Source organism: Chondrus crispus, genomic scaffold, assembly GCF_000350225.1.
Source record: "Chondrus crispus Stackhouse genomic scaffold, scaffold_19, whole genome shotgun sequence".
Lineage (NCBI taxonomy): Eukaryota > Rhodophyta > Florideophyceae > Gigartinales > Gigartinaceae > Chondrus > Chondrus crispus.
Window position 1 is genome coordinate 481,673 of NW_005179080.1, and position 26,585 is coordinate 508,257.

General features: G+C 49.9%; 5 protein-coding genes; 1 reads left to right on the forward strand and 4 right to left on the reverse strand.

Moving 5' to 3' along the window:
• Positions 1-13,462: 13,462 nt before the first annotated feature.
• Positions 13,463-16,087, reverse strand: CHC_T00003444001 (hypothetical protein). XM_005715154.1 is given in 2 exon segments: positions 13,463-13,483; positions 13,484-16,087. 1 exon segment carries the CDS (start codon positions 16,085-16,087, stop codon positions 13,484-13,486), a length of 2,604 nt encoding a protein of 867 aa, XP_005715211.1. The 3' UTR covers positions 13,463-13,483.
• Positions 16,088-16,530: 443 nt separating this feature from the next.
• On the reverse strand, positions 16,531-20,919 carry CHC_T00003445001 (hypothetical protein). The gene has a single exon (XM_005715155.1). It carries the CDS (start codon positions 20,917-20,919, stop codon positions 16,531-16,533), a length of 4,389 nt encoding a protein of 1,462 aa, XP_005715212.1.
• Positions 20,920-21,838: 919 nt separating this feature from the next.
• Positions 21,839-22,927, reverse strand: CHC_T00003446001 (hypothetical protein). The gene has a single exon (XM_005715156.1). The coding sequence runs from the start codon at positions 22,925-22,927 to the stop codon at positions 21,839-21,841; it is 1,089 nt and encodes a 362-aa protein (XP_005715213.1).
• A 359-nt stretch (positions 22,928-23,286) lies between these two features.
• On the forward strand, positions 23,287-24,705 carry CHC_T00003447001 (hypothetical protein). Its single transcript, XM_005715157.1, has one exon. It carries the CDS (start codon positions 23,287-23,289, stop codon positions 24,703-24,705), a length of 1,419 nt encoding a protein of 472 aa, XP_005715214.1.
• A 173-nt stretch (positions 24,706-24,878) lies between these two features.
• On the reverse strand, positions 24,879-25,382 carry CHC_T00003448001 (hypothetical protein). Its single transcript, XM_005715158.1, has one exon. The coding sequence runs from the start codon at positions 25,380-25,382 to the stop codon at positions 24,879-24,881; it is 504 nt and encodes a 167-aa protein (XP_005715215.1).
• Positions 25,383-26,585: the final 1,203 nt, after the last annotated feature.

A 26,585-nucleotide genomic window follows, 5' to 3' on the forward strand; every position in this document is an offset into this window, starting at 1 on the left:
CCTTTGGCATTTGAAAAGGGCAATTAAGCAGAAGATATCGGGACTGAGAAAAGAAAAGAAAAGCGTCCTTTCGAAGGAAAAGGAGCAAGCGCTGATGGACCTGATTACCCTGCACTTTAATCGGCATCCTTTTTTTGACAAGCACTTCTCCATGCTTTTTGCAAAAGAGAAAGCCAAAGATCAGCTCCACACCTTCTTCTCGTCTGGAACAGAAAGCACCCTCAAAGATTATCTGCTACGGAATTGGTATGACGATAACATATTCTTTTGTTGGGGTCGTAGAAATGCTTCCCTGATACCCCTTTCGAAGACAACTATGATGTGCGAGTCGCACTGGTCACTTCTGAAGCGCCTTTATTTATCGCCATACAACCGCCCCAGAGTAGATCTTTTGCTTTATGTTCTTGACAGTAAGCTATTGAGCAAGTATACATCGGACTACCATCTTCTGATGAATGGAAGGAAGAAGCCCAGTTGGTGGCGAGAATTTGTCGAGGAATGGAAGAGATGTGCCACAACGACAATTCGAGGGATTTATATTATGGACAAGGACACGTGGACATGCTCATGCCCGGCTTATCTTCGAAGCCCCTTTCTACTGTGCAAGCATCTAGTTGCTGGGGCAGATGTGCCTGTTTATCGTGACATAATCCGAAGGCGGCACCCTCCTTTCCTGGAGATACAAAGAGAGCCAAACAGGTTCATTCCAAAGCTTGAGGGGTCGCTGCAACGTCATCAGAATCATGCAGCTCCTCCCCAGCTGTGCATAAACGACAATAGCATAGCGAACATTCTCAGCAATGAATTCTTTGCAGACTCGAGAGAAAGTTTGATGAAGAACACTGCTGAAGCCGCACGCGAGGCAAAAGAGGTCTGTGTGTGGATGACAGAACATATCTCAAGTCTGTCTGAAACTACAACCGGCAGTAAGCAAATCATGTATATCAACGGCACTGTGTGTAGTAGTCTAGGTGGCCTAGACTACGCGTGAGTTTTGGATAGTCAGCTTGGCCGAACTGTCCTCGGGAGACCAGGCCTTGCGGGCCGGCAACAGATCGTCTGTTGCAGGGTAGAGCAGCGGACTGTATCCAGTCCGCGGGTGAAGGAGAAAAAGAAGAAGACAGAAGGTAGGTAAGTGTAGATAGTGGGTAAGTAGGTAGGGATAGTAGAGAGGTAAAGAAACAGAAAAAGAAGACAACGAGATAGCACACACAACAAAAGGGGCTGCGCGACGGGCAACGTAGACGCGCACGCGCAGGGGTGTCCAACGTAGGGACAGCGCCGCCAACCTAGGGCAGACGCTCTGCAGGGGGGGTTGGTCGGGTCCAAGCCGCGCGCTTCTAAACGGTGCTGTGACTCGCCCGGCGACTCTTAGGGATCCGAGAGTAACGTACTCCACGAAAAAAGAGGCTCCTCCAGAGAAACGTCTCGAGTTCGGGAGAAGGTTCTTGATGCTTTTTTCCTTCGAGTTCAGGCACGGCCTCCCATGACTAAGTAGGGCGGGGCCGGCCGGGGAAGGGCGCTCGGCTTACAGAGCCGGCGCTGCGCAAAAGCTTACAGACCATTTGCACTTCCCAGGTCGCGTTGTCATACTATCTACTTACAGTGCCCCGGGCCACACTTGTCGGGCGGCCTGAGCTACGGAAATTGGCGTGGGTCCAGAAGTGACCCCTAGAAACAGCCAATGAAAAAGGAGAACTCTCTACAATGGTTCGTGGGCAACTCCGCGTCCCGGGCGAGCGACCTCCTGGGAACCAGTGCTCCACACTGTGCTGAGTAATTTAAAGAAGTACAAAAGAGATATTGAACATGACAAAAGCATGCGCAGGCAACCCCGCACTTGGTCAAACGCAAACACTATGCACAATCCGTAAAGAACTAGGAAAGTTACAGAGTATCAATTGAGGGGGAGGAAAGAGGTATGATAGGGTAACAATGTGGGGAGAAGTAGCAAGTAAAGGAGGGGTATGGGGAGGAGTGGTGGAAGAAGTGGGAGGAGTGGGGCGGCGTATGTATAAAGTAAATACCCACATTTCGACCAAAGTTTCGCATGAAATTAGCGGCATTATATCTATTGGAAAAGCAGTGCGACGATCACCCCGATCACCGCCGGCGGAATTACCGTACCAATGACGTGGATCGGGGCGCTTGTGTGTGTTTGCCGGACCGTTGTGTCTCACCGAGGTCCTGATCCAGGCCGCAATTGCGCGCCGTTGTGCGCAATCAATTTCATGCGAAACTTTGGTCGAAATGTGGGTATTAGGAGGGCCGGGTGCCTCGCGCTGAGGAAACTCTGCGCGAGGATCGAGGAGTGCGGGAGAGGGTGCGTGCCGCGGGCCGCGAGGCGGCCGAGAGAGGCGTGGAAGGAGAAAGGGCGTCATCAATTTGGGTACGCCGCGCTAATGGATATGGGAGCGCTGAGGGAGGAGGAGGAGAGAAGCGATTGGCGGTACACTGTGCCGGCGGGGTTCTCCGTGAGCAGGAGGGCAGATGACTAGCAACAAGCTACAATGTGGAGGGGGCGGGAGGAGAAGGGCGGGGGAGGTGTGGGGCTTACAGAGGTGGGGCTTACAAACGCGATGCAGTGTAAAAATGGGGCGCGCAACGCGCGCCACGAGCGTACTAGCTCAGAAGACGCACGGCCGAAGCGCGCGGCCTTGGCCCGGCGCCGAGACAGCGCGTCACGATTTAGCGCCGTCATGAGAGATCCACACTACATGCTGGCCGCACCTCAGCATCTGCTACGGATTGTGCTTCGAGTGGGGTGCGACGTGGACACATGGAGAGATGGCGCGGTTGCGTGCGGCGGACTCACCGATGTCCGACGTATCATATTGACGCGGACTTGACTCGGCGCACGAAGCGCGCACGGAGCCCACTTGTCCTGCACTAATACAAATTTCCGTGTCTGCGTGTGTGTGTGTCTGTGTGTGTGCGCTCCCCCGCGTGTTTCCATTGGCGCACGGGGGCGCTGCGGTGAGAAGTGGCGGCCACGGGCAGGCCTGGCTGCAGGCCAGGCGGCAACGCGGAGACGTGGGACACGTGGTAACCACGCGCACGATTGTGGCACTTGTAGCATAAACACCCCCAGCGATAGGGGTGCATGCACAGCTCGACCGAGACCCCGTCCGATCGGGAAGACGGAGGTGAAGCAGGACACCAGCTAACGGCACCGGGCAGCGGGCCCGGGTAGCGTGGTAGAGCGGGAACGGGGAGGACGCAGGTACGCGCGAGCGGTTCGACGCCTCGACGCCCCGGCGCGGTACTGGGTAACGATCCAGTACCGACGGGCGAAGGCGGAGCCGACTCGTGGGCGTACCGCGCGCGTCCTCCACCCGCGCTCGGTGCCGCTCTAAGGTAGTTAGCGAGCGCTACCTTAGAATAAGCGGGAAGTCGGACCTTGACGGTCGGTGGGTGACAAGTCCGTGCTTGTCCTCCTCCACCGCCGCCGGTCCGCTCCATATTTAATGTACATAATAACCTATCATAATAGTACAGTACCGATGTACTGTAGCGGTCGGTCGACACTGTAATACTGTCAGCCATCGGGGCTGGCAGTACACGTGTGCGCGCGCTCTTCGGTCCCGCTCGTACACGTGTACACGTGCGCCCCCTGTACTCGGGGGTACACGTGGTGGTACTGTAGAGCATCGAGCCCTACAGTAACCGATCCGATTCTGAGTTGATCTAATCTAAAATAAAGCCCCAGGGGGGGTTATACTACAGCACTACAGTTATACAAATTTTAAATGTTTTACTACATGAAGAGCAAATTTCGGCCATGAGCGCGTAGATTTTTGAATAGAATTCAGAATTAGGCGAACGCCGCGGCAGCGTCTTTTCTTTCGCGTGGAAGATTCGGCAGACGTGCTTCCGCCGTCCGAGCCCATCTGGCACGTGCGCTCTGGTGGCGGTGCGCGGTCGGAAACGCACAAGGCGGCGGCGGCGGTGAGTGGTTCGGCGGAGGCGGAGGAGGGGGTACGGATTGGAGGAACGCGAGCTACGCCATGCTGCAGAAGGGGGGGTTCGAGCGACGACAGAGAGGTGAAAGACTACGGGGACTGCGGCAGGGGCGATTCGGGCAACGGGTACGACTTGATGGAACACGGGAACGCGAGCTACGCGATGGGACAGCAAGGGCGATTCGGGCGAGGGGAAGGGGATCATTGTAGTGCAATGCGCCTGTCAGGCAGAGACTGCGGTGCGATGGTCCAGCAAAAACAACAACAGCAACAAAAAGAACAACTGCCGACAGCACAGCGCTACGGAGTGTCGGAATCTCCCTTCTCCGTTTAAACGAGCTTGCGACGTCGCAAGACGTCGTACGAGTACTCTTAGTAGCTCAGATCCCTGATAGGGGGGGCACAGAGAAACTGCCCGGCCTGGGATCGATGCGGTAGAGTCTTTCGAAGACAAATGCTCGACGAGTGTGGGGTGGGGCGTGTACATAGGTACCCTGGTTCCACTGGGTTGTAAGGCCAATGCTCGTTGAGCTTCTTCGGCACCTTGTAACGCGACAAGGCCTTCGACGGGGGCGTCGCAACGCAGCCCGACGGGATTAAATGAAAGTAGCAGCGCTCCACCAACTGTGCCGCCTGATGGCTCGAAACACCTTCACCGGTTCGGTGGCAACCGAGGCCGATGGCACCAACATTGGTTTGTGCACACGACGAAGCCCTTAGAGGGAGACCTCGTTGCAACAGTCTCCGTCGGAAAATAGGTCACAATAGCAGCGCTACGTCAACTGTGTCGCCCGATGGCCAAGACACGTACACCGGTTCGGTGGCAACCAATTCGATGGTACCAACACAAGATAAGCGAAATAGGTATAATCAGAGATAGAGAAGGATAGGTAAATGAAGGAAAGGGAAAGGGAACCCTCGAACGCAAAGGATAAAGTAATCCATGTAGTGCAATGTGCCTGGCAGGCCGCGAACACAGTCCGACTTTCAAACAAAAAGAAGAAAAACAGCAACAGAAACAACCACTGCCGATGGCACGCGCTACGGAGCGTTCGAGACTCCCTTTCCGTTTGTGTGGGCTTGCGGCCCACCGTAGCTCTACTCCGACGGGGAGTAAGAAAAGATGCCCGGCCCGGGAGGATAATGGTGGTAGAGACTTGTGAAGACTTGAGTGCTCGGCGAGTGCGGGTTGGGCTTGTATACGAGAATGTAACCGCGGTTCGCTGGGTTGTAAGGCCAATGCTCGACGAGCGTCTTCAGCACCTTGTGTATAATTCATGGTCTTCGACGGGGGCTCGATGAGCACTACCTGACGGAAACGTAACTATGTAGCAACGCTACGACCAACGTGTTGCCAGATGGCAAAACACCGACTAAGTTGAATATTTATCATCACTCCACACAAATTTGTTCTAACCCGTTGGTGTATAATTCACCTTTCCAGTTGGGCATGCCATGCGTGTGGCATTTTTATGGGGCTCTATTTATGGAACTCTCAAAAATCCATTATACCTTCGTGTAGGATGCTAATGAAGAATCGCCGCACCAGTCTAGCTTGTCCAGGGAGCTGTAATGCTTGGCATATCTGATTAGGTCTCAATAACCCCCCGGAAACCTCCCGAGTTAAAAGTTTTCTACCAGCAGATGTCAGCTTCGTTGGCCAACTGGCCCTTTTGTTGGACCCATACGCATTACGACAGCGCCAAAAGTTCTGTGCGACAGCTCGACTGTGTTTGAGTTCCTTGGCGATGAGCTGCTGGGACCACTTCGCTCGGTGGAAGGCACGAATTTTGCCACTCTCTCCATCGCTCAAGGGAAACCCATGAGCCATTTTTGGGGACGTTAAAGTTTCCAGGGGGTGGCTGGAACGCATCTGGCACTCTTTTATGCATTCGCATTACGTTTTTACCGCGAAGAGCGGAAAATTGTGTTGGCGGGATGCTCGTTTGGTACGGTGCTTTACAAATATTCTACCTTTAAATATGCTTTTGCGTTGTAATGCAAAACCTATACACGATTGTACAAAACCGTTTACAGATTCGTGTTTCTCGTTCCTTTTCTAATGGGCTGCGAGGCTCTTTTTCTAAAGAGTCACTGATCTTCGTCCAACAATGCTAGTGCTCTTTATGATTTTGCACTACTGTTTGATAAACACGAATTGGGTGCCTATACACATATTGTGAGCATGTTCACATTTAGCGTGGGTTCTTTATTTAAACTGATAAAAAGCTACTGATAGCACAGGTTGTGCACTAAAATGAAGTTTGGGACTCTCGTTTCGGGGTTCCACCATGGAAAACTCGGACAGGAGTGGACATGTACGTCCACTGTTGTCAGTGGCAGCCATCATGTCACTTTGTACAGTATCCAGGAAAAGCAGAAGCCAAAGCAAATAATTCGCGGTTAAAAATGGCCAAGCGGATCAGATGCAGATATGGGATGGCATAGGGATATTTGCTCTCCTGCAGTTTATGTTATTCACTATCAACATTGTCTTCGAGAAATTCGCTGGGCATGTTCACTGGTGCTTGTGCGCTCTGAATAAGACAATGAGCATGTGCAAAACACGATCAACAAAGAGGCAACAAGCTCAAGCCTCGAGGTGATGGTCACTCATGGGTGGCATTGCGGATCATGATGACTGGTTCTTTAAAACTAAAACATACGTGTTTTACACATATCAGCACAATCCAATGGACGAAGTATTGCACTGCTTCACCACGCTCCCTTGCTATGTTTTCTGCATATTGAAGACGAATTCATTCACATTGTTCATTCTTGATACTATTGCCCGTGCCAAGAAACAAATTGAGGCTTCAGGGTAAATATCACGACACTTCCGCGTGGACGTCGGGGCCGGCACAACTTTTTGAACCCCTTTTTTCCAGGAGCTTTCGAGACAGTTTTGGACCTTCCAGTATCTAGGATGTCCCTGAAGCCTTGAATAGAATAACGAGATATGACTATCTCGCCATCCTTTTTAAAGGGATTCTTGATTGACTTTCTTCCAAAAGTACATCAAACGAGATCTGAACGTTAATTTTCCAATCATGTGAACCTGACGTAGCTCTCTCCGCAGTAAACAGTGAAGAAGGGAGAGATATATTTTTTAGTGGACGATGAGGTGGTGTCAGCATTCTCAGCGAACTAACCCGTTTTCTGACAACATGATTGAAATGAAGGATGAATAAATTTTATCTGCAGCGCCAACGAGGTGAAACCGAACGAATACCAAATCGATTTATATCAGAAAAATTTTCAACTGATGTGCAAATTTATGAAAGTTATTGAAGAGATGAAGGTTTGGTGATGAGTACCCCGGATCAAGAACTCCGAAAAATGTAACCAGGCCTCATGGCAGCGTCAGTGCGAAAGGGTACCGTGGGGTGATTTCTTGAGAAGAGGGGACGGGGAATGGGCTGATCATGTGAGTCAAACGTTTTCACCATATGGGACCACCTCCTCTCTTTCAGATGTTGACCTGACGTCTTCATCTCTTTTATTTCCTTTTCGGGCCTCAGCTGAAAGAGAGGCTTTCATTATTTCATCTCCATCAACAGAAATCGACGCACCCTGAGCTGGAGTGTCGGGCCTTGGAACCAGGGGCCTTCTCATCAACATGTGTATGTCTTGGGGCTTTGTTTCAAAGAAGAGGTTATGAAGTGGCACCCCAACCTTCTCTGCTTGTTTCTTTCCGACTGCGATTGCCCACCCGGTATGCCTTGGCCGTACTTTTGACTTTGAAATTCCGCTACGGAGACCACGAGCTTTCCTCTGTGGCACTAATGGTTTTCGTATGAACAGTTCGCCATCGATATCCCGAGTGAGAGGCTCCGAATCCAAGTGGTTTTGGTGCGGTTGCATGAGGTTCCGTGGAAACGGAAGCTGAGTAGAGGAGCTGGTTAGCGTTTTTGGTGAATATCGCGTAAGATGTCCCAAGCGGTAATAAAGAATGATGCGAAATTTGAGCAATTGTCCTGAATGTGCGGGTTTGTTGAGTAAGGATCCGCAAGTTTCCAGGTTATATAGTAACGATCACCAGTAAGATATGAACTTCTAGTAGAAAGGTTCCAGTCAGATATACAAATCAGCGCCCGTTTCGTCTTTTCTAAGAATTCATAACCGCACTCCTCAATATTTTAGTACTCAAGATATTGCAACAGTCTGCTGTCTGTTTTCCGCTATCTGGAACCAAATAGATTCGTTCTTTGTAGTCTGATTTTTGAAGAATGTTCTATTGAAGCATGTGAGCTTTTTCCGCAAGAGATACATCAAGACGTTCTTGCCTCGTCATTCTTCAAAACAGCTCTGGTCCTTTACGTATCTCCTGGAGATTCCGTGTAACTCAGGAAGGTTCTTGTAATTGACAGATCTGTACAACGCTGATAGGACTCCTGAAGACATAAAGCATTTAACATGCAAATACATGAACAACATCAAAATAATTTCTAATCGAGACTTCTGTTTGATACAGTCGTTACGGAGAACAATGCATCTCCTCCATGTCAGAACTCTTGAACAGCTTTTGAATTTCACTTCTCGAGGATGAAACATTTGTGGAGTATAAGACGCATATCTATGAGTCTCATTGTTCCGCGGTTTCAGGGAAAAAATCAGATATCTGAAAGAGCACAGAATATCATATGACTTGATCAACGCTTTCTTCATCATTGCAAAAATTCGTTTCTAGCCCGAAGATTACTTCTAGGAACTCAAACGGGTCAAGGAATAAGAGCCAACTATACGTAAGTGCCAGACGACACCACTGTCAACTGGAATATATGTTTTTCTTAGACTCCAGATTCAATAATGTGAAAAGAAATGTTTTGTCCGCTATTCATTCATAAAAATGAGCTCCATACTCTAAAGATAAAAAAAGCTAAAGGGGTTTAGTTTAACATGAATTATCAATACAGGCAATGTCAAAAGTTTCTTTGAGATCATGTACTTATTTGAATAGCATTACTATTGATTAAGGCAATTAAACTGCATTATTTATTATTCTGAACGAAACGAAGCTTTTGGGTAATCCTGTTTCTCGCTCTTAAAAGATTGAGTTGCATCTCGCTTTTAATTGCATCGAAATCGCACACCGAGTCTTTTCGCGATCCGGGAAATCATTCTGCCATCAGCAGCATTCTTGTTCTACGGTAAATGATGACCAATAGATGTGAATCAATGAATACATGAAGAGAGTGTTTCGGGAACAGCTTGGAAAAAACATGTCTCGTTCGTCCGAACTGACATACTGTATATGTAGGGTGTGGGGATGACACTCTGATTTTCATTGGTCAGATATACGAAGAAGTTATGAAAACATTTCACCTCAACCCTGCATATAAAGGGGGGGTGCTGAAGACGTCGGACAAAAACCTCAATATTAAAAGGAAAAAGTACTTCTAATTGTCAAACAATCACCGTTTTTTATGTTTTGCGACGGGGACACTGTCAGCCCGTCGTCCAGTGGGACTTGGCCAAAACAACCACGGACACACAAGAGGAGTGAGATTGAAGCACGCGGACACTTTTGCGCCCCAACCGAGCACAAAGATCGGAAATGCAAGCACATTTTCCTCATACAACATTATTTTTTGGAAACAAAATTATTCGCCACGTCACCGATCCCACATCAAACCCGTCACTTTGCTCAAAAATTGTGCCCATTTCGAAACGTCTTCTGCTTCCTCATAATTACCATACGACGTGCGATGGCTCTCCGCTCTCGAAGCGACCTCACTCGCTTCTTAAACACCCCAATTGCCATGCCAGCAAGTTCCGCTCGCTTCGCCCATCGCGCATTACGAAAGTTTACTGCTTCCGCCTGTGCCCTTTCTGTGCGACGAGCTTTCCGCAAAGACAGTTCTGCAGCCTTTGCTGCTTCCGTCAGCTTGCGCCGCTCATCATTGCGGTATTTCTCTCTCGCTAAATTCATAGCATTAAATGATGTCAGCATCTGACCTCTAGTCGTATCAACAAAACCACTATGACTCAGATTCACATCAGAACCCAAAACTGAATGACGTATTTCTGTTCGCCGCACTTCCAGCAATTGCTCCAGCTCCGTCACTGACATCATCACCTGGTGCATATGGCTCTGAGGGCGTGGAATAGATAGAAGCTGATGCGCATCTAATGGCCATATACCAGAACGGCGAAACGCAGAGATAATATTACTGTTCGTAAACGCTTTTTTGTAGGCGTACCTCAACATGCTGGAAAATGCGAATGCGTCCCAGTTGTTTTGTTCATCCTTTGCCACGGCCAAATTTATAGCGTCGTTCAAGCACCCTTAAAAGGAGAAAAAATTGGCACATCCAAAGGTTGTGTTTTGCCTGATGTGTGGGCGGGTAGTGCATAAACGATAACATCATTATAGTCCAACATCTCAAGAGCTGCAAGAGACATGTGTGACCGATACCCATCCAGTATCAGCAACACTTTACGGCCACCTCTAGTCAGATCCCTCACGTTCGAGATAAAATGCCTGCACCATTCTAAGAAATTTTTTGTATCGACTCCACCGCCTTCGGACCTCATTGATACGATTGACCCTCGGGGCAAGCAATCAGCGTATGTCTGCACAGATTTCATGCCGTCTTGAACCACAACACGGTATGGAAGCCGCGAGCCTTTAAATACAAACATCGGTGGCACTGTCTCACCGTCTGCGCTCACCGCTGGAAGCATTGTCACCCTGTTTGTGCTCAGAAAATGTCCGATTTTGGCGTTGCGCGCCCCCGCTCTGGTGACATATACACGTGAAATCTGCTTTCCATTTGCATCTCGCCCGGGTGTTGCGCCTGTTTCGTCACAGTTCCAGATCCTTGGGCTGTCGATGTTGTGCTCTTGAATAATTTTTTCAAGACGAGCAAAATGTGTCGTTAAAGCGTCATCGTTACATGCATGAAATCGAACGGCTTCTTCCCTCAGTGGCTTGGAGAACAGTATCTTGTCCCTGTGGCGGCGATGAAAGTTACGTAGATATCTTGTTCCCGGTGTCCCTCCCTTAAACTTGAGCACGAGGCGACGTGCAGGAGTCATACGACTTATGATAATTTCGATTGCTTCTTTGACAAGTCTCCGCGTTAAAGGTAATCCACGTTCAGCAAAGCGAGTTATGAGATTAAGCACAAGGTCTTCCTCAACTGATGTGAGTGTGCGGAGACCAGCTCGGATTTTTCGAATTCGTTGCGAGGAGGGACAGGCAGCTTGTATGCGGCTTGCAATTGTGGATCTGGGGATTTGGTGTCGTTCTACTGCTTGCCTGTAGGTTTGGCCATCTGTGACCATTTTCATTGCAGCCATAATGCGCTGTTCACGCGAAGCAGGCGGCATTTTTCATTCGCGAGATGCCAAAAGTGGTCCAGAAGGGCAGGTATAGAAGTTGGAAGTAGTTGGCGTTTATGTGTATATCGGAATGCTGTGAATTGAGTTGACAGTGAGTTGGAATAGGTCGAAGGGATACCGGACGAGAATTTGAAAAGTCCGCCTGTTTTGTGTGCTCTGGCTGTTACACTCCTATACGTAAAACGCTGTGCGCAATCGATTGGGATATTTGTTTTTTAATTTCATCCACTTCGTTATGAGATACAGCGCACTTTCTGGCGCTGTTAGGCGGCGGTGCCGCACTTTGGCCCGTGTCGAAGATGTTTCTTACAAATATTTTGCATGTCCGAACTTTTTGTCACTGTCCGACAACACCGGCAACCCCCTTTATGTAGCGCACAGTCACATGGTTGAGGGCTGTGACAAACGTTAGCGTGATATGCCCAGGTTGACTTTTTTTACCATTGTACTGCGAAGGCAATGCCTTCGCAGTTTTCTCCTTTACGAAAAAGGAATATATCGGGGTTTCTGTCTTGCATAGTCCTGACATGTCAATAGTCGCTGCAGATGATTTTACTGCATCCACAAGTAGCGATTGTCCTTGCGGCAAACCTGCGGGCGGTTATAAGTATATCCTTAGATCCATCAATCCATAAGGAAATAAATCATGACGGCGTAGTAGTGGCAGCGCTTTCTTACGACACATATTTATTTCTGACGAGTAAACTTATGGTCCAGACCGAGCAAATTTCCAGCGGTATTTCCTAGGATGACGCATCAATGCGGAAGTATGAGCTCAACACTAAACGTCTGTAATAAGGTGATTAAACTATTTTTTCCGGTACATAACCTGACACGACGCAGTACTTACCGGACTAGAAGAGGACTATCTTTCCCCTTGAGAAATATTTGAATCAGCGACTTGGCTATCTTCTTATCCTTGACAACATCAAAGTTGCGTGCTAGGCGCAAATACATATTCCTCCTCATTCTGGAAGGCCAAACATTTCTTGATGGGCACTGCAGTTCTGGCATCGACGTAGGACAGAGTTCCTTCCTGTCCAAAACTTTTCGTCACCTTTGTGCTTGTAGAGCAGCCTGAAACTCTCCACCACGTCACAACTGATCCTTCCTTGCACAAAGAACTGATTTCCTCCCGAATACCTCGTTAGAGCTTCGCAGAGGTCGTCCCCGTTGAAAAATTTCCATACGCTTCAATGAAAAGGCGCAAATAAGAGGTATAACTGTTCACTTTCCCGCGGTCCGGCCATCTCAAGGCTTGATTCAATTTCCAATAAAGAGAGTCCCCCGTGTAAAGATAGATCACTCCCTTTTACATTTTCAGATAAATTTCCCACAGCGAGAAGGTTTACCGATGCTTGTAAAACCGCTTCTGCAGTCTTGGCAAGTCCGAGAGGATCGCAGGCTTTAGTGATTGTCTGTAGTGGCATTTCCGCAATACACGTTACAGGTTTCAAGACAGTGATTGTATCGAGGCCGTTTTGCAGTCGTTCTATGTACATCGTGGGAAGCTTCTCTGTTGACGAGATGAAATCAACAAAGATACAGCAGTCAGTGTTCTGCTGCTCCATCCATGATTCATCCGGTATCTACTCAGCTTCCGTTTGGCCAAGACGCACCAACTCATCGTTGACATTCTCGAAATGCCTGGGCTCGATACAGAACAAGTTTCTTTGCGCTGCAGGATTGTACCATTCCAGATGCTTGCAGTGGATGGTATGGTGCACCACGAGCACGGCAGCTAGACGTAAATTTATTAGAGCAGAGCTCTGTTTGGCATCGAACAGCAGGGCATGCCATGCTGGCAGGTCAATATAGGTTTCCATTTTCAACGCCAAGGGCCAGCATTGCTGCAGGTCTTCATGCCAATAATGAGCGCATACACGACATCTTCTGGGTCACGGTCCTGCTTTTCCCGCACTAACCCATTGCCAATACACGGTATGCTGCGAGAATCTCCGATAGATTCGTGAAAATCCCCACACGAGCGGCAAGGAAACTCCAATACCGACGGGCCTGCGACCTTGTTCTGTGTACATACTGTATCCGTCCACTACGAGCAGTATCAGACACCTTCTGGAAGATGGTTGCTGTCAACGTGACAAGGTGTCAGACGCGTCCTAACTTTCCCTCCGCGGAAAACATCTCAAATCTAACACATCTCAAATCTAACTTTATAACGTGATGATTTGGTCTACGACAGGAATCTCATGCGTACGGCATCCTAATAAAAGCGCATCTAAATGGGCCTTCGAGAGGCCAAACTTCCGTTTGTGACGATCTATCCATTGTTTCAGTTCAGCTTCTTCTAGAAACGTCGCTTTGACATACATTTCTGTTCGCATCTGACCGGGGCAAGGGTAGATTCCAGTATGGTCGACGAGCGCAAGGTCCAATGTTCGAATGTCGAGCAGCATTTGCGATGCTGCAGCAGTATGGCTGCAATGCTGTACTCTCGAAAACCCTTCCAGCACCGCATCCATCCCCGCCTCACAAACCGCGAAAGCTAGCTTTTCTGCCGCTTTCGGGGGCAAGGACACATCTGAGTATCCACACTTTATTCTTGAAACCATTTCGGTAACAAATGGGGAGGCAGTTGATGCTGTCTCGTCCATTTCCACCCCACCTTGCTGGTGGAATGACCGGCAAGTCGCCGCGACGGTTGAAACTGCATCCCATCCACCGATAATATCCCATGCCAGGAGTTTGTAGATTGCTGTTTGCACTTCGATCCCAATAGAAAGTGCTGACCGCAGAGAAGCTAGTTGCAGACTTCCACCGTACTCTCTGAGGTTTGTATAGTGAGTCGAAATACTCTCAATAAGATTAGCAAAGCGGCCTACTATGAGACAGAGTGTACCAATCTCCTCAGCTGCCACACATTGGTGGGTAACCAGCCCGGAGTGCCCCCAGGATTTTGACAGTAGCGCACTACCGCCATAATTGTACGTGTGAGAGCAATTCTCAGCTGTAGGGCTTTGCATTTGAAACTGAAGCTTAGAGTCGGGCCGAGTTGCTCTTTGAGTACTGTATTTTTTAGCAAAGGCCTTATAAACCTCCTTGACCGTAGGGTTAATAAAATCTGAAATGGTCTTCTCTTTCGGCTTCTCCAAAACCAAATCTTCGACTGACTTGAGCAATGGCTTGGATCTTGAAGCATGAATACTGTCATTCAATGCTACTGATGAATGCACTTGAGTGAGGAAGACTTCTGAGATAACGCCTACAGCATCTGGCAGGATTCCAGCTATTGCTACTGCGATCGTTGAATACTCCGATACCCACCGCAGTATTCCGGTAGAAGCTGGCGTGAACGTGACTACCGCGGGGCTGATGCATTCCGACATGATACTGGCGAATGGTTCATCTGGATTTTGGGTGTCACGGAAATTCTTCCTCTTTTCATCCAGGCGTCCACCCACACCATCAAAAGCATTCTTGAGCAACACAAACAAATCTCGTTCTGGGAGTTTAATTCGAATCCACGATTCTGGTGTGTTGGTATTCAAGAGGAGCTCTTCTACGCGACAAATATGACGATCTGCAAGCCATTCCATGCTCATGTCTTGAATTGCTGTTGATAAAGACGTCATGGCTTCGACTGCTTCAACACGTCTTAGGGAATTTCTTCGACGAACAGTTTTTCGCCCGCCGGGATTTATGATCACTGCTCCTCCTGGTAGTAAGACGACATCGGGGTTTGGTTTGTCTGGTTGCGACAGAACGACTGGTTCTTCCCTCTTTGATATTCGCAGTGACTCAAATGCCAATCTCGCGTCTGTAAGCTTCTCCAACAGGGATTTTGCAGCGTCAGCCACATTCAAAAAGGAAGAGCACTTCTCTCGAAGCAGTTCGGGTTTTAGATGGGAGAGCAGACCTGCGGCAAGTGCCGAGAATTGTTGAAAGGGAGGGCTAGGAAAACTGCGTTGAGTACTGCCCTCCCAACAACGCCACCAAATGCGCGCTTCTTGCTCGTCATAGGGAAAGTCTGCAGGAAAGTGAAGAACGCTAGAGAACTGCAGCAGCAAGCTCTGCACCCTCGAGAAAAAGAATTGTGCTTTTTGGCATGCTTTCGCTTCTACAAGGAGGGCCATCTCGAAAAGCTGCTTCGCCTCTTCTCCAAAAATATGAAAGACGTAGGAAAGAAATTGAGATGATGCCCCGAAGTGGTTGAAGTCCGATATGCATTTCGCGTAGCCGACTGGATCGAAGCGTAGACAAGATTCACGCAGGGATGATCGTAGCATTTGCATAGAACCAGCGACGGAAAGAGCTACAGAATCCGCGAGCGGTCGCAGACAAGTGTACCTCTGATCCATTCGAACTGGAGCTGTCGCGTTGAGAGACTCGAACTTGACACTGGCATCGGTGACCTTTCCGGCATTATTTTGTTCCAACCCGTCATCGACCGCCTTCGCTACCAGTTGAATGCTTTTGATGTGCATGATAGTGGCCTTCATTTCTAGAAGGAATTTGCGCCTCGCTGATAACTTGGACCACTTGCTTCTCAACTCCTTGTAACCATTGGAAGCTGAGCGGAGACTTGCCTTAGAATCTCGGCATTGATCTCGAAGAAACTGCGCGCACTGGGTTACGCTGATGATTCGATCATGAACGCTGCTGCTCGGCACGAAAGTTTTGGAAACCTGTAAAATGCGGCGTTGCTTTGCCTCTATCTCGGCGTGCAGATCATCACCAAGTTTCGGATAGTTTCTGTCTGGTACGCTTCCCGCACTAGACGAATCCATTTCTTCGGGAGAATGTCCTTTCTTCGACATGACTCCATGCTTGAGTTTGTAGATATGTTCTCAAGGTAGACGGAAGTGCGTGAGACCAGGTGACTTGCTCCCTGCGGTACTGTACACTGTACGGCAACTTGGACATCAGAAAGGACAATGGAAAGGAAGCGGCTAATAAATTAAGGCGACAGAAGTGTGAAAAAACGAATCCCGCCTAGCCCGTCATCATGGAGCAAATGCCATATTTTGCATACAGTCTTGTATGCGTGACTTGTACAGGGGCGAATGGCCCTGACTTTTCTTTTACTACCCTCAGGGTCCCTGAAGGGTAGCAATTTTTTTCCTCACATGTTCCTTCGATAACCCTTATACTGTATCTACGGGAAGAGTTCTTGCAGAAACGTAAAGTGTGAATAATCAGCTTTATGAAACCAACGCGTGTGGCAGTTATGACTTCGCCATGCTCGTACACTCAATATCCATTATTCGCTATCTGCATCATTCAGAACAACTCTGCGCCGCTTCAATGGTCGCCTTGATGACGGCTTCGAGTCTGGTGTCGATGGCGTCTTGCCTGTTCCATTTTGTGACTTGAGTTGCACTTTCCCGAGCCTGACGCCTGGACTTTTCTCTGCATCGCTGTTTGCATCATTGGAATTTTCTTCAGAGACAGCACTGGAGTGGTGCAACTCGATATGTTTGGTCGATGCCTCTTTCCCAAATGCTTCTCCTATGGTTTTCTCCAATGCAGCCCCAGAGTCATCTGATTCCTCCGAATTCGTCTGCCGAGAAATTTGACGTCTACGGCGATTGGCTCGAGGACCATCCAGCTCTCCTGGTGGGGAGACATCCCGTTCGGAATCTGTCAAATTCAGATCACCTTCTGCATATTCATCGCTACTGTAGAAGACTCTTTCCGGCTGCTTGATTTGTTTCTTCTCTTTCCGCGTTCGCTCTACCTTCTTGGGCTTCTTGCGACTCTTTCCGCGCATTTTGCCCACCAAAACTTCATCGTCGGAAGCAAATGGGTCGAAGCGCTCTCGTGAGGCGCGCCTCCTCTTTGCAGCCCGAAGTCGACAGAATGGTACCTCTTTTTCACTCTGGGGATCTGCTACAACCTTTTCCTTCGCAGAATCCTTGTCTGGGAGAGGTGTGTCGTCATGTTCTGGCTCTGACTCGGATGACTCAAATCCATTTCCTAGGTTGAGGTTATCAAGATCATCTACGTCCTCGTCCTCCCCTATTACAGCACGTTCGCGCCGTCTCTCAACCACTTTTTTTCGGAACTGCTGGTTCCCCTTCCTTTTTCTGGGCTTCCTTTCAGAATTTCTTCTTTCGCTTTCTTCAAAATCGAGATTGCCGGGATGGTTAATCACGAGAGCAGAGACGTCGGATTCGTTTCCGGAATCGAAGGCTCCATTCGAGTCGTTAAGTACAGCATCTCTTTGTCTCGCAGACGTCATGTATTGGTGGCAACTACCTTTGTCCATTGGAAAGAACACGTCAAGTGTGAGACCGGGGCTCAGAGCGAGCCATGAGAAGAAGCTCCTCGTGGCGTCCCTAGCAAAGACTGAGAAACGCTCTAGCACGGAATCGTGTAGGACTATTCCGGTGTTCATCGCCTCTAAGACAATACCAAGCAAGTGCATGGTGCCGAACGTGAAAAATTGACCACACATCGCACCTCGTTCTTTCACTTTGGCAACTCTCCACACAGCAGCAACAACATGCGCGCTCTTGGCAACAACAGTTGGAGCCAGAAGTGGTCCAGATCCCTCAGGAACGTTGTGAATTGTTCCAGCCAGTGATGAGGCATTACATACTGCTGCCCTTAAAGGCAACAGTAAAGTTTGCAGAGCTTTGGCGTGAGCAAATCTCCTTATGATTCCAATACTCTCCACTTCCTGCAATTCCGGTTCGTCCGACTTGGTTTCGTCCGGTGGTTCTGCCCTTTCTTCCCCAACAATGTCCGCTGTTGCCCTATCTGCGAGATTTACCTGTTCATCGGCTTTTTGAGAAGATAAGAGATCTTCCTTTGAAGTCGTTAAGTCATCATCAGCGGGCCCCTCTGGCCTCACAGGGTTGCCCGACTGGGACTCAATTTCAGCTTTTGCCGGCTTGTCTTTACTGCCTTGCCCAGCCACAGAAATCTCTCCCACGGTCCCCTCTTCTGTGACGGCCTGCTCACCTACGCTCGAGGTCTTGTGATTGCTAACTTCCTCCGTAAGCAGATTTTGAGCGCTTGCGGACGAATCCTTAGCCTTATCTTCATTAGTTTCAACGGAATATCCGTCTTTTTGGTTGGCTGTTTTTCTCACTCTCTTCTTCTTCGCAACTTGCAGATGAGCCAGTTCTTGTTCATCCAAAAGAATTGTTGTGAACGCGTGAGTTACTTCTACGATATTGCTCAGGTGTCGGAAAGAATAAATCTTAGAGGAGTATTCTTTTGCAAGATCTGCAGGCACGTTCAGAAACGCTGGTTCTTCGAAGAGTTGTTCAATTGTGTTTAGGGCCACCTCACGGGGGGTCAATGAGTTGCTGTCATTCGTCTTCACTTCTTGCTCGTTCTCGTTGCCCTGATGATCTAACTCATCTTTGGCAGCGTTCCTCTTCGAAGCCATACCTTGAAGCATTTTCATCATCTGCAGAATCGCAAACGTTGACAATTCTACGTCTCGAACCTTTTTATCATCCTTGGAATCACTCTTCACGGACTCGCATGATTCGATAAGGATGCGAAAGACGAGACGAAACGTGTCTAGTTCAATCCCTGCCTCTACAGCTCTCCATTCGGTCTTCATGATCTTGAAATCTGAAGCCAGAACTGACTTCATACAATTTTCGTGCACTTCAGATAATGCCGGCTTGCTTGCACCGGACGTGTCTTTGAAGACTTTGCCATAACGCTCGCGCTGGAAACCTACTACCGAGCCCAACAGAGACACAAGGGAGCGCTGGGATCTCATAACGGCTTCAGCTTCGTCACCGAAAGATCGTGTCTTTGTTTCTTCAATTCGTTGCCGCAACTCAGGCAGTAAGTATTGAAAGCAAACGTCGATTAGCTCCACCGTTAGAGTCGACATACCCTTCAGGCCTTCCTCTTGTAGATCTTTGCGCATAACATCAGCGAGAAAGCTCTTGTGTTTCTGCGATTTCATGGTTTGGGTCCGACCTTTAACGGCAACCCTGCAAAGAATGTCAGAATTTATCTTCACCGCCTCCTGGAATGACCGCCTCGGATTGAGCGATGGTTTGGATTGAATAGCATTGCGAACCGAAACAACCCTCTTTGAAGCAACATTCAAGACCAAACTAGAACGATTGGTTGCGTCAGTGTCTCCTGCAGGGATAGAGGGGGCTTGGTTTGCTGAGTTTTGACGGGCTGCGGATTTGGCAATGAGCCCCCCAGAAAAACGACTTGACCACCTCGCAGATTTAGTGATGGCACGAGATCCACCGATGAAAGCCCGTTCTCGCTGAAGAGCATCTCGAATTTTGGATGTCTTAGTTCTTGATACCGCTTGTTTTTTATGCTTTTGGGGAACTCCAATCCCAGGACCGCTGCTACTGACTAACTCTTGGCCCTGGGCTGTGGACTTGAGGGTTGACTCTTCGGGTGTTTCGTCAAAAACGCTCTTCGGCATAGTGGATGTGGAAAGCCCCTTCTTTGAGTGTTCATCCACTACATCGATAAAACTTTCTTTGCAGCGCTTATTTTTGTAGAATGTGTGCATTTCTCGAGGGCTGCTATGTCTGTAGGTCTGTGCATAGATGTCCGAGACCATAAATACAAGATCTGTGTACTGCGCCGCAGCATCCTCCTTGGACGAGAATAGAATAGAAATAGTGGAATAGAAGTCTGAGTCAACCAAAGAACCCACAAGGGCCAGATGAACGCCCTTATCCCGTAGAGTAATGTCATCTCCAACTTCTGCACGAGGGGGGGACAAAATGTTGCGAAAAAAGCAAAGGATGTTGTCAATTCGCGCATCCTCAAGCTGCGACTCTTTGGCAGGGGCCAAGGCATCCTGTTTTTCTGCTTTGCGATCAATGTAGTATTGAAAAAGGGAGACGAAAGCGTGAAGGGCGGGACGGTTACAGGCGATATCGGCGCGAAATTTGTGAAAATGCAAATCGAGGTTGCAGCCCGGCCTGAGAAATTCGTTGTCTTTTGTAATGGGTATCGACAAGACGGAGAGGACTCGCAAAGTCTGGTAGACACAGACACTCCAGCGTTTGCGTTTTCGATGACTAGTCGGATCTCCGTCGATGGCTGCAACGAGGGGTAAGAGAGCTGATTTGACGATGTGTTGCTCGCCGATGAGGCGGCGAACTGGCATAGCATTTAGCGGGTCTTCCGAATTGACGGTGTAGAAGAGATCCTTGAGGGCGTCGACTGCAGTGTCGTCAACAACAGCCAGTGGTGAGATTCCTGGAAGGGAGGAATGCGAGACGGTTGTGCGGATGTCCTGGAGAACTTGGGACAAAGCACGAAGGGTCTTGTTATTGAGAGTCGCCGCAGAGATGGAGTTTTCTTCCTTCATTTTTGTTGAGTGGAGGTGGCGCGAAGACCAAGGAACGGGTGTCGTACCGTGGTGGTGGCGAGTGTCTATACGACTGGGAAGTGGGAAGCGGATGCCAGAGTTGAGTTGTTGTGGATGCCGACCCACTTTCTTTTTCGCGCCAAATGTGTGTTTTGGTTTTTGTCGCAAGGCTGTCACCATTCTGACATTAGATCGCAGATCTAATTTCTGAAAAATTTCTGGATTGACGTGGGACAAAAGCAGAGCCGGAGTGACGTGGACGACCTCGATTGGGGTGCATCGCATGCTCTTCGGCTTTGCAGTAGGTCCATCCTTTGCATCAACCATAATCACCGTGTCGTCGTATTATATTCAAAGAGATTTCAATCTCCGGACCCGACCCATCGATTCTCTGCAAAGACAATCGCTGCGAACCAGTCATGTCTTCACCAAGCACAGCTGCAGTTGCATTCAACGTCCCTACCCTGCCCACGCGTCGAGGGCGTCATTTGCGACCTGGGAGTCGAGCTGTGACATGTCAAGCGCATGTCACATCAGCTCAATCGCGTCGAACCTTTCTGCGTGATGTCGCCTGTACGGGTGTAGCCACCGTAGGCCTTCTATCGCTACTTCCGGCGCCATGTCGTGCAGTCGAAACACTGTCCTCGCTGGAAAAGAATGTAGTCCCCGTCGTCATGTGTCGCAAGATCATGTCGCCAGTGCGGCGGTACATCGAGGAGGGTGAGTGGGACAAAGGGCGTACAAACGTCAACTACTGTACGCGGGTTTTGGCCTTGCGCAAACGAATGAAGGACGCAGCGGAGCAATTGGACGGCGATGCTTTTTATGATGCCATGGATATAATGGGTGAGATGACTAACACCATGACCCAACTCGACGCCAGCTTGTACACCCCGATTTTCATCCCTTCGGACGAGGGCATTTCCGTCGAGCAGAAAAAGTATCAGAAAGAAGCCATGCTTTTCTATAATGATGCATTGCAATATCTCGATACGTTTTTGAGTAAGGTCCCAGGGGAAGCTCTTGAGAAAGCAAAGCTGGCAGCGGCAAAAGCAAAGTATGAGATTAGATTCGAGTTCGAATGAGAGCAGCGTTTGTGGATATGTAAAATCGCAAACGTGCCTCTTGTGCGTGCACCGAGTACGCCTGATTATGATATCCGGACCGAATGAATTGTTGTACAGCTACTGCCTCGGGTTCCGAGGGACAAACTTTCAAGGCCGAAGGCTAAGTCCTATCAATCTGGTCATCCTTTGATAGGTCTCCCCGGATCCGCGGCTTTCATCTCCCAATATTTTTTGCGAATGGGATCAACGCCTGAGGCAAGAATTTGGCAATGCTTTCTAACTTCACTCGCCTCGGACGAAGACGCGTTGAGCACAAGGAATCTCCTTGCCGGGATGCAACCAGCATCCACCTCAAGGCATTCAACAGCCTTGGCCTTCGCAGCTGCAATGCTCAGCCCGCTCTTCCCCATGGCATGTATGTAGTTCCACACGGCTTCATTTCTCGGTGCTTTCTCGACGATCTCAAGGGCAAATGTCATTTCATCGTCATTGCGAGCGCCCTCGACCAGACCGGTAACAAGCCATCTGTGATTCCAAGCAGAGTTGTTTCTGAGGTCTGTTCGAATGAACCACTCAGTTGCATCGAGCTCGCCCTCCGTCAGGCCGTGGTCTCGGACGAGCCAGTGCCGGTGGCACCAGGCGTGATAATTTTTCTCGTCGCCGTTGAGAGCGACATCCGTAAACTGAATCTCCGTCTGCAGTAGATTTCCAGACTCCGCCGCAAAACGTCTATGCTCCCATGCCTGATAGTTTTTCTCATTCTTCGAAATGATTTTCGCTGTGAATCCAAGCTCGATAGCCCACAGGGCAGGGTTGTTCTCTGCCAGGGTGGCAACTACCTCACGCCGTAACATCCACGCTGTGGGACTGGAATTCTGTAGGATGATGGCGCGAGATGTGAGATCTAAAGCGCGCTTGGAACGCTCTTTGCTTTTCTTGACGGCGTAAAGCAAACCGAATACGTGTCTAAATTCGTCTGAAAGATTGATCGTTAGAACCGGTGAGAATTCTACAGGGCTGTATTCAAAACCCTTCCATTCGTCAAGGTTGACGTCGATACTCTCAGCGTTATCGGCGTCGGTGGCTGTGGGGTTTGCCGCTTCGGGGGTAGCATTGGGCGCCTCCTGTGAAGCTTGTTCAGTGCCCATTGTCGTAAAGGGTTGAACAGAATTGAATAGGCCAGATGTGGATGGCGATGAGAACACGCACCACCGAGTTGTGACGAGATGAATACATATAAAGTCTCTAAAGCGTAATGTTTTGGGCATGAAAGCAAAAATTCCATTTTTTTGGAAAAAAAAGAAACAAAAGTAAACTCGGATCAATTTTCATGTCTTACACGTGTAGAACATGACTTGCTGGATATCGCAGTTTACAGGAGGTCCGCGCGAGGTTTCCATTTTTTGGACGGCGCGTACATGAGCACGACAAAAAGTTACTACTCAACCTGCATGTCGACGTCGGCTTCAATTTCTGTCCATAACTCAACGTCTTTCACTCAGTGCGATACTGTTCTACCTTGCTGAAACCAAGTTATCCTTCAGTCTTCAGTTCTTCGTAAATGGCTCTTTTAAATCCACTCAACTCATGCGAATAATATCAGCCACTCCCGGTGGCCTCCAAGACCATGAGCTTTCCTCACCATGACGACGAAGAGGACCAAGTCGTCGGCGAGGTGGACATCTTTCTCTCCCAGCCGAAAGACTCCTGTGAACTGCACGTCTTGCAATATCCTTTGCGCAATGCCATGGTTGGCATCGGTAAGGATCGCAGAGTAACAGGAGTAAATGTGCGTCCTAAACACGGTCGCGTAGAAGTTAAGCTGGCCGTCCTGCCAGACAACCCAGATCCTGATGAAATCACCGCAACAGGGGGATGTACGAAATCCTTTGACATGGCCCAGGAACTTGCTGATGAGAAGAACATTGGCGAAGAGCAAGTGCTACGTTCGAGGCCCAATCGCTCTGCGCCTGACTCAAATTATGCTGTCGCTTCGTACATCCCACCGGAGAGTACCGATGATAATAGGGCCTGTTTTACCATTGTACCGTTGCGCTCCGTGATCCAATTGCGTCCGACGTTTGACTACCTCGACGTCTATGACGCGTCCGTGGCCAAACACAGGGCTGAAGAGAAGGCAGCTCGCGACAAGGCGCGTGGTCTTCATATCCAGTCGCAGAAGCAGGACGACGGCGATGTTGCGCCGCTTCAAGTCAGCTTTCGAAGACGCGAGACAGAGCGGGCGGCCGAGCGGCGAAAGAGCTCGCATGCTACATTGCGCCAGCAAGAAGAGGGCGAGGCATGGGTGCCGTTGGAGTTTGTCCCGCATGGTCATGTGGAAGCAAAACATCAGCGTGAATTTCTTTTCAATGCTTCACTATCGTCCATTGCTAGCGTCGTGAAAGAAGAAGCCATGTATGATGTGGAGACCACTTATACAGATCTATTTTGCACCCATACGAGACATGTTCAACTTGGTCTTGTTGCAAAAGCGAACAATAGCAACGAGCCTCTGTCTGCGAAAGCCTTGCGAAGACTACCGATTGAGGCCGCTGTTGCTCATGTTCTCATTCACGCCCGCATTGTAAGCTATAGAGAGATCTGCGAGCTTCTCGGGAAACAGGCGCAAGCTGCGGAAGTCCTTCATGCCATTAGACTGGGTGCATTTTGCCTTCGTGGGTGCTGGGCTGCGAAGAAGGGCCGTAAGAAGGGGCTTGCTAAGCAAAGGGCCATCGCCGAAAGATATGATGCATCTCGGGTGCTAGTTTTGAATCTGTTTCGGACCAGTCGAATAGTCTCGGAGCAATCAGCGATGCAGGCGCTTGGGGAAACCGTCATGATCAGTGAAAGTAGCATCGAAGCGATTTTGAAGGAAGTGGCGGATAGGAAAAGGGGTGTTGGATGGGAATTTAGGCTGGAGGACGGATGCGAGTTTGTAGCCCAGAACCCCGAGCTCTGCAAGGTGCAAGACGATGATTGGGAACGTCGAGTAGCAAGCGCCACGGAGGCACTCGCAAAAAAGAAGAGAAAGAAGAAGAAGCGGTAGCAGGTCGATGGCATTTTTTCTTTTGCCATGGCACGACCTTGCCAGACATGCGCTTATTGTAAAGGAGCGAAAGCACCACATTTAGGGAGGGGGCGTGCCTTCGACGAAGTCGGCATCGTCATCATCTTCATTGTCATCGAGGTCGTCTTGTTGATCGAAAACTGATTTGTTCCTCATCGGGAGTGAATGCTGTGCCTGCAGAGGCTGTTGAGTGTCTGGTAAGTCGCTGGTATGCGCAGCGTCAGCCCTCGGACGCATAGAGGATGGCTGGATGTTATCTCGCCTACTCTCACTGATTGTGTAGTATGGTTGTGACGGCTGCTGCAGTGAATCCGTGTGTGCGCGCAGCAATTTGCTATCAGGCGTTGGGTCGCTCTTGTGCATCTGCTGCAGTTGCGTGCGCGGTTTAGGCCTCCTGGCGGTACCTGAGGACGTCTCGGAGGGATTTGCCTGTGACAGTTGGTGTTCGTCATCCTCGGCGTGTCTAGACGCAAAAATAAACTGTGCATCGAAGAGTACTTGCGCCGAGGTGCCCGTGACGCTGAGCTCGAACAGCACGGGGTGCCCACTCTTTTCATACCACATGCGCAATGGGGCGTCGAACGGCTCGCAAAAGTCGAGGGCGGCGCGAAAGTATTTGCAGAAAATGGTGAGCGAGAGGGGATGCGACTTGGCATACGTGTAGCTGTCAAACTCTTTGGCAGCGAGGGTCATCTCCGTGCGAAGGATGACGTTTGCAGGGTTGGAGACATCGTCGACGAATGAGGCGACGCGGACGGAATGCGGGGACGGAGAGAAGGTAATCTCATCGAGGCGCGCATGGAAATTGGCGAGGACGTCTATGAAGAGGGAGGCGCGGGTGGCGAGGGTGCAAGTGACGGTGCGCTTATCGAAGGCGGTGACGCCGATGCGGCCGTCGGAGAGCGGCACGCGGAAGGTCTTGACGAGAGCGTTCCGGGTGTGCAGGGCGAAGACGACGCAGTTGTCCGCCGTGGTGATGCGGAGCGAGACGATGGACTGGGAGTAGCGGAAGAGCGGGAGCAGGGCGCGGCAGGGCAGCTTGAAGGAGAGGCCCGATGTCGGGGGCGTGAAGGACGAGAGGAAAGGGGCGAGGCAGCGGAAGTGGGCATAGGTCGAGCACGAGGGGTTGATGGAGCGGAACGAGAGGGTGGACGGGGACTGCCACGAGAGCTGCACGTGCTCGCCGATCTTGGAGACGCAGTGGATCATGCGCGAGAGGGCACGGATCGAGCCGCTGTCGGTGATCACGAGCTCCATTGATGGCAGGGGGAGGTGGGATGTGCGCAGTTGAGAAGGGAGAAAGGAATGTCGGGGTCAGACAGATCAGATCAGAGATGGGTGCAGCCGACTTGCGGATGCATGGAATGCTTTGGCATGCGGTGCTGGAGTATCATTTTGGCGGGAAGGAGGTTAGGTAATCTGAAGCCGGGCCGGGATCGGAACCCGCGTGGTGCGGATCCGGATGTGCGGCCGAAACGGCATCACGATCCAATGGGAGCTCCCGTGCGCGTGCGCCGTGTAGAGCAGCACTGTGCGAAGGATCTGACTGGCCAGTCATTCCGCCTCCCCTATCTGTGCGGCCACGAGCTCAATCCCCCGGCCGGTGCACGCTTCCCGCACCACTCCCCCCTCCGTTGTGGTCACCGTCCAAGGCCGCCACCTCTTCCCCCGACCGCCACGCCTTGCCCTTCCATCCCCTTTGCACTTTAACTCTCTCCGCCTGCACGTCCATGTTGACCTCCCGCCGGTCTGCCTCTTCGTACTTCAACTCAGCGGCCAGTCCTGCCGCATCTCCGTGCTCGCTCACCGTAATTGTATCTAGTGTGCGTATCGGCCGTTCCGACATTGCTGCGTTACAT